The sequence below is a fragment of the Lathyrus oleraceus genome, chromosome 2 (assembly GCF_024323335.1).
Source record: "Lathyrus oleraceus cultivar Zhongwan6 chromosome 2, CAAS_Psat_ZW6_1.0, whole genome shotgun sequence".
NCBI classification, from domain to species: domain Eukaryota; kingdom Viridiplantae; phylum Streptophyta; class Magnoliopsida; order Fabales; family Fabaceae; genus Lathyrus; species Lathyrus oleraceus.
Genome location: NC_066580.1, coordinates 396,941,950 through 396,949,793, shown reverse-complemented (window position 1 = coordinate 396,949,793; position 7,844 = coordinate 396,941,950). Strand labels below are relative to the sequence as shown.

General features: G+C 34.6%; 1 protein-coding gene across 1 annotated transcript; it reads right to left on the bottom strand.

The window, feature by feature from the left end:
• Window positions 1-698: 698 nt before the first annotated feature.
• Window positions 699-7,514, bottom strand: LOC127119707 (probable cytosolic oligopeptidase A). Its single transcript, XM_051050008.1, has 17 exons — window positions 7,116-7,514; window positions 6,862-7,029; window positions 6,293-6,416; window positions 5,828-5,904; window positions 5,119-5,262; window positions 4,794-5,024; window positions 4,634-4,724; window positions 4,215-4,336; window positions 3,650-3,757; window positions 3,316-3,561; window positions 2,704-2,849; window positions 2,414-2,531; window positions 1,810-1,969; window positions 1,548-1,579; window positions 1,364-1,429; window positions 1,040-1,111; window positions 699-905 (listed from the first exon to the last, which is right to left on the bottom strand). The coding sequence occupies exons 1-17, from the start codon at window positions 7,494-7,496 to the stop codon at window positions 828-830; spliced, it is 2,364 nt and encodes a 787-aa protein (XP_050905965.1). The 5' UTR covers window positions 7,497-7,514; the 3' UTR covers window positions 699-827.
• Window positions 7,515-7,844: the final 330 nt, after the last annotated feature.

Sequence of the window (7,844 nt, the reverse complement as noted above, 5' to 3'; positions counted from 1 at the left end):
ACTGAACTGTTGTTTCATCCAAATGCATTGAGCAAACACCTTCCTGCAACAACGTAAACACTGAAGTGTTGTTTCATCCAAATGCGTTGAGCAAACACCTTCCTGCAACAACGTATTGTGCCTTAGCAATGGATAGCGCTATAGTTTCTTGCTATGCCATGAGACCAACGAGCTCCCACATAAGTGATATATACCACTGGTACTTTTCCTATCCAATCCAACCCCAACAAAATCGAAATCAGAGTACCCAGCTAAGTCACAATTCATTCCCTTGGAGTACCATAATCCCATTTGTTTTGTGCCATTGAGGTAATTTGACCGTTTTTACACCTCCACATGAACTAATCCTACCACCATAATCCCATTTGTTTTGTGCCATTGAGGTAATTTGACCGTTCTTACACCTCCACATGAACTAATCCTACCGTTCTTATCAATAAAATCAATATGGGCAAGAATCTTATTATTGTGACTTACTTTTGATATATCTTTTAATAACAATCTCCTTGGAGCCAACTTGTGTACATTCACATCTCTATTCAAGTTGTTAGACTAGAAGTTGCTTCATGTTAGGTAGCAAACCACCTACCTTTGATCAGTAACCCATACATCCACCACTTTTGCAAAACGTGAAGGCACAAAATACCCAAGTTGTTCCATCGTAGCTTTCACAAATAATTGAATTTAAACAATTTAAATTCCTCTAAATGTTGTAAAATAACATAAATTTAAAATGTTCACACTTTCTAAAAGAGTAAGAACCACAATTATTATATTATTATAATTTATAGTGCATTTTTGTCAAAAGAAAAGTGTGGCTAATTAAATCAATGAGCTGCAATTAGGCCATTGTGTCTGAGCAATGCATCTGGTGTTGGTTCTCTCCCACGGAACTGCACAAAGACCTGCATAAATCCACAATGCATTACATTACATGTTCAACACATATCAACTTGGTAAAATTACTATCTTGCATTAACAAACAAATGAAGTACTAGTGAAAGAGGTTTTGTAATGTAATGTATATCGGAACTCTCACCTCCAGCGCTGGCTTGCCACCTCCAAGAGCAAGAACAGTCTCCCGGAATTTGCGACCTGTTTCTATAACAGCCTGTGTAAAAGTAAATATATAGAGTAATTAATAAAAATGATCACAATCAAATAAGGGCCCCCACTCATTATGCGACTAAATTGATTGTTTACTCTAAAAAGATAAATATAATAAGTCTCAAAAACAAGCTTCAATTATAAACCACAAAAAATAGAGGATTTTGAGGATTATTGAAGACATAGATGTGTATCTAGAGGCCTAAACAGAAAACCAAATCCTTTTTGACGGTTTTTCTTAATCGAATTAATATACCTTTTTATCATCCAATCCTGCATCCTCAAATGCAGAGAAAGCATCGGCAGACAGCACTTCAGCCCACTGCATAACAGACAAATTTTCCATGAGAAACAATAAAGTGGATTTTATTAGCTATGATGAGAGATCCTTAATTATACATAGCAAAATGTCCATAATTATCAAATTTATCATAATATACCTTGTAGCTGTAGTATCCAGCTGCATATCCACCTAACAAATGCAAAATCCAGAAAGAAAAAAGTAAAATGAGTTTTCAAATTTTGTTACTATTTATCCATCGTTTTCAAAGTTCAGTGTTAAATTAACAATTCTTTGTCAGCCACATATCCTATCCTCATCAATCAAAGCTATTTCTTGGTTTGTGCAAATAACCTTAAAAGACATTTTATAAAGGAACGAATAGAGTAATAAACAAAGAGGTATAAAGAGGCACAGCAAACCTGCAAATATATGACTAAAGCTGCAAAGGAACCTATCCTCAGGCAATAGAGGAGTCACTTGAGTTTTCTCGGATACTCTGCGGTCAACATCATAGATGGACTCTGGTCCCCCGGGAACATATTTTGTATGAAGTTCCAGATCTACAGTTGCAAATTTTAACTGCAAGGAATATATATATTACAATGTAAGCCATTTATTTAACACATGTAACATAACACAAGAAAGAAAGTTTAGAATCAGCAGTAAAAGCTAGAAATACTTAATAGAATATTGAAAGGAATCAATAGCATCTTAAATAAGTTTGTTCCATCCTTCAGAAACACACAACAAAAGAAAGGGAGGAAAAGAGTCAATAGCATCTTAAATAAGTTTGTTCCATAGATTCTCTTGAAGTTAGTGAGTGTGGTTCTCAAGAGTGGAAGGATGAGTTGTTTCCTCTGCTCATTTCTAATTACCAGCAATAAAATACATCTCCATTTGTACCTTACTCTTTTCTTTTCTTTTTCACTTACTATTACTACTGTGACTTTGATTCCATATCAATATATGAATTTTCAATTCAAATGAAACGATACAAAACATGTAGTTGACCAATACACTAACCTGTCGAAGACTTTGAGAGCCAGCACGATAAGTTCTAGCAGCAACAAGCTTCAAATATACTTCTTCAGGCAGAGCCTCCCCAGTTTCATAATGTTTTGCAATGCCCATTAAAGTCTCTCTAAATCAACAAGAAAAATAAATGACAAATATAAAAAATACATGATATTCATGTTTAAAAATATGTTAATTTACAAAAATAAGGATCAAAGTAATATCCGTGTATGACCGACTTATATGGATTTATTTATTACTTATTACTTATTACTTATTACTTATTACTTATTACTTACTTATGGTAACACCAGTTTTCCATAAACTGAGAAGGTAATTCAACGGCATCCCACTCTACTCCCCTAATACCAGAAACCAGACCCTCATCTTCCTTAGTAAGCATATGTTGCAGTGCGTGGCCAAATTCATGGAAGACAGTCTCAACCTAAGAAAAAAGAGAGGACGAAAAAAGATAGTTTGTGAATCAGTTTGGTTTTTTACTGATTAATAAGGAAAATTAGTTTAACAACAGGCAGAAAGACAAGTGAATCAATTATATTACACTATTGTATTCAAAGTCCTTATTATTCATTTTCTCCTTCTCTTATCTAAAACTCATAACTTCAACAAAAACTATGCCTTAGAATACAGTTAAATGGAAATATGGTGAGAGATCATTGATGCATTTAGAGCAAAAATTTATGTTCAACACCAATATATATTTTTTAAATTGGGAATTGAGGAAATTGTTGTTAATTAAACATGTTTCAGTAATCTTTGACATGGTCTAAAATATGTAATCATGTTAAGACTAGACACTGCCAGAAGCAGTTAGTGCTCCCATTAATATAGCCCAAGAAACTATTCACTATTACACAAATGATTATTGCTTAAAGAAAAATATCGGTTACCTCACGGAATGTCATTAAACTTGGCTTGCTTCCTACTGGAGGTGTTTGATTGCACACCATTTGGGCAACAGGCAACCTTGATGAGGTACCATCAGGTGACAGTACACGACTACGAGAAACCACTTCATCCATCCATGCACCTGACCTTTTTTCAGAAGGACGACTGTAGGGATCAAAATAAAAATACGCCACTGGACTACCTGAAGAATCTTTGACACGAAAGAACTTAACATCTTTGTCCCAAACCTGAATAACAATAAACACGGGTCAGAAAGTTTATAATAGATGCTTCCCAATACAAGCACCACATCTAAACAAAAGGGAATTTGGTTACCGGAGCTAGACCATCAGCTGGCTCAACTTCAACACCAAAAAGTGTTTTTGCAAGGTCAAAGAGTCCATTCATAACATTTGGCAGAGAGAAAAATGGGCGCAGTTCTTCCTGAGACAAGAGTAGCAGATGTATCATGTATGAGCTTTCTTAGGCAGATCAAAAGTTTCGATAACAAAGGAAAAAGTGCCACATTAGAGGTGATAAAATCTTGTATTGCTTAGAAAATTAGTCAATGGACTCGGGATGGGACTGGTAGGAATGAACTTTCTTATGTGGTTGACATGGAAAAAAAGAATACCCGCCAGAATGTCAAAAGTACATTGAACAGCATTAAGGAGCATTCCCTTTATTTAAGATGTTTATGTCATTAGTTGGATAGTTTTAGAGAGAAAAGGATTGTTCAGTGGCAAAAAAAATCATATGTAGGAGGAACAAATTTATGGAAATAAAAGAAGACCCTTTCAGATAATGCAATTACATTACAAGTTTCTAAGGCAATTGTCAAAACTTAAACCATATGTTCTTAAAGTGTCTTTTCAAAATGATAATAGAGTGAGGGAGCAACCTCGTTAATGTCATATTTTGATTCGCGGAGCCTCTCACTCCAAAAGCTAATATCCCAATGTGTCAAATCATCAGCTTCCAATGCACCCTGGTCTTTTGAGAATTTCTTAAGGTCTTCCAAATCTGCAAGGAGGAAAAATGGATCGTCAAAATTCTATTGTACATACAAAAATAAATAAATAGAGAATCGCATGTATGATATATGTCAGATTTATTAGGTGTTGGAAATTAAGGAATCCTAGTATCCTACAAATATCAAAAACAATATTTTTTTTCTATTTTGTTGTAGTCAATGACAATATGGAGCTAACTCAATATATACAAAATGCACATTCCCCATATATGTGACTAATTGAAAAAACGGCATACAATTTAAATCATGATGCAAACACTACACCATAGACACAAAATATACACTACCTTGTACTGCAGCATCCCAGGAAGCTCTATGAAGCTTTTCTAGAAGTTCTTCTGCTTTATCAACAGTTGCCATTTTGGTTGCCATGCTAACCTGAAGGATAACACATCAACAACCTACATAGAAGATAGAACTATGTTCTTAATAATGAAAGAGTCATACCTCAGCATAGTTATTGTAGTTGAGAAGTTTGGCCTTTTCCAACCTAAGCTTTAAAATTTGCTCAATCAGAACAGTATTATCCAAATCTCCACTAGATGCTCGTGTTATATATGCACGGTAGACTTCTTCACGCAAAGAACGATTGCGAGCATGTTGCATAACAGCAATATAACTTGGAGCATCCAATGTAATTACCCATGGCCCATTTTCATCGGTGGCATTTTCATGCCCCTGCATTTTTTCATCAAGTAATCAAAACTCGAAAAGATAGCTTGGTTGTCATAACTTGAGAATAATAACATGATAACATGTTAACATTATTTACCTTGGACACTGCAGTTTGTGCAGCCAACCCAAGAGCAGTAGCAGGTAATCCTTCAATCTCTTTCTTATCTGTTATGAGTTTTTCGAACTTTTTGGTTGCATCCAAAACGTTCTCCCCAAATTTTTGTGATAATCTTTCCAGCTCCTGCAGATGAAACCGTGACAAAAAATATTTAAAATAAATAGAACTAAAAGAAGCCATCATCAGTTGAATTTCATTTAGTTATGGTGTAAAATCACTTTGCTTTAGGAATTTTAGCGCATCTGTACTATGAAGCACGGACACCTCGAATACGACCCCGACACTGACACGACGATACCGGTAATAATTTAAAAAAATGAATAAATTCAACGCAATCACAAGTGTCGATGCATGTGTCCGATACTGACACGGAAACGCCTTTTTTCAGACATGTCGGTGCTACATAGCATGTGTATGTGTAGATTCATTAAATCAAATTTTATCACTACAATTGGTTTGCTAACAAACTGGTTCATGTTGCTTGTCCTTATTTACTACACAAATTTCAAATATGTACAATTACAAACTCATGATCTAAATTTCCACCCTAGTCCGAAATCAGGATATGCCCGGTTAGCCAAAGCCAAGTACATAATCACTGTAAATGGTAGGAAACTGGGAATCAATTAGCATGGACTATATTATTAACCAGAAGTTACGTTTGTTTTAAGTTGTTAAAATATGGCACCTGTTCAATTTTGTTAAACTGTTCTCTTTTATCATCTTCAAGAGAAACACCACTAAGAACTGCCTCCTTTATTTGGTCTGCAAAGGCATAAATACAATTGTTACAAACAATGTAAAATGAAGGGCCACAGATAATGAGTTTGTCTTAAATCCCGTAGAAAGTAAATGGAACACAGCCTGTTATTTGGCATGAGTTTAAGAGTAAAGTCATAAAAATATTTCACATTTCCAGTCACATATCAACAAGTGAAACACACATCTCTCTCAGGATAAACAAGAAAATTAGCAAAAATAGTAGAACCCTAAAATCTAAATCAGAAAATTTTACACCATCTATGCATCCTGCATCTTTCATAATCCTCTATCTTACTAAATAAAAATCTAGAAGCTGAGAATCAGCATCAGAATGCAACACGAAGTAATTCAAGGAATTTAAGAGTGTAAAATAAGACATTTGGAAACTTACTTTCAACAATTCGCCTGCGAGCATCACTAAGTGTCTTCCAATCAGGAGACTCTTTAATAGCTTTGAATGCATTATAAATAGGCTTGCTTTGGTCCAGTCTAAGCTGAAACTTAACTTTTTCTCCCTGCAAATATAAATTAACCATCGTTAACACAACAAACTTACATCAATCAAAATTCGCAAGAGAAATACATAGATGACCAAAAACCCATGAAAATATTTTCAACAAGAGAGCAAACCAATATAATAACATGTGATAAAATCGAGCCCAAAAACCAATTCACCGGTGTTGTCGACCGCAGATCGCAAAAAAAGTAATATGTAGTTCAAATTCCACTATGCTACACTACTATAGCGCTGCTATAACCACTACTTTCCAGCATACTAAATTGCATTTCACCGAACAATAGGAGGTTATAGCCTCAATATAAAACCATACAATTCACATAAATAATTGCCCTACATCCCAATTCAAAAACAACCATATTAATATGAAAATTCAACAGTTACAGTCCCATCAACAGAATCAAAGATCGAGAAATGCACAATTACACATAAAATAGATATACCTGCACATCTTCAATGGCTGAACGGAGCTCAGCATTATCCTTAACAGCTTTAAGATGATTAAGCATACCCCAAACAACACCCAACCGGTCCACAATCTTCTCCAACGGCTCCACCAACTTAGGCCACGAAGGTTCCACAGTCCGTTCAAGCTCCTCCAAATCACGCTCCTACAAATCAAACCCCAAAACAAAAACCAATCAAACCTCATTATTCAAAACCCTAACAAAAAACCCAAAAGATAACAACTTGTTACCAGCTTATTCAATAGGGTGCGAATTCCAGGTCGAACGTGTTTGGGTTCAACGACATCGAAAGGCGGAAAAACAAATTCCTCGAGAATGGGATTGGATTCAATAGCAGAAGTGGCCATTGATGAAGCAGAGAGAGAAGAAGCGGTGAAGGAAGGGGAAGTGGAGTTGTGAAGTGAATCAATACAGAAGGAAAATGAAGAGGACCAGAGGGGACAAGGATGGGATTTATTGAAATGTTTAGGGTTGAAAATGGAACAAGTGCGTTTAAGAAGTGGACGAATGGAACGAGAACGAGAACGAGATAGAGAGAGTGTAAGAGTGAGTCGTGTAGCCATAAGCATGTTGGCTATAAGAAGGACTAGAATAAGTGTTTGGTGTCTCATTTTGTTTTATGTTTTTGTATAGTACGTTGGTTTATGGTCAGGTTCTTGAAATAATCTTAGATCTCTATTTTTGATGTTTTGGGTTGTTTTATTTATTTACAAAGTTATAAATAAACAATTCAATAAATTATTGTTTTCTTGTTAAGGATTATAGAAATGAATTCAATAAAATAATTAATGTTATGAAAACATAAAGTGACACTTATTTTATAAAAAAAAAACAAGAAAAGTAATGTTTTTAAGATTTTGACATGTTTTTTTTTTGTATTTATACTTTTATATATATATATATATATATATATATATATATATATATATATATATAAGATTTTTTTTAGAAATTAAATC

What these genes read in the sequence shown, in the direction of transcription:
- LOC127119707 (XM_051050008.1), bottom strand. Translation starts at nt 7,496, where the DNA reads ATGAGACACCAAACACTTATTCTAGTCCTTCTTATAGCCAACATGCTT. An exon ending in ACTACAATAACTATGCTGAG is followed by an intron (nt 4,725 to 4,793) that starts GTATGACTCTTT and finishes GTTATCCTTCAG; the next exon opens with GTTAGCATGGCAACCAAAAT. An exon ending in CTTTAGTCATATATTTGCAG is followed by an intron (nt 1,580 to 1,809) that starts GTTTGCTGTGCC and finishes TGCATTTGTTAG; the next exon opens with GTGGATATGCAGCTGGATAC.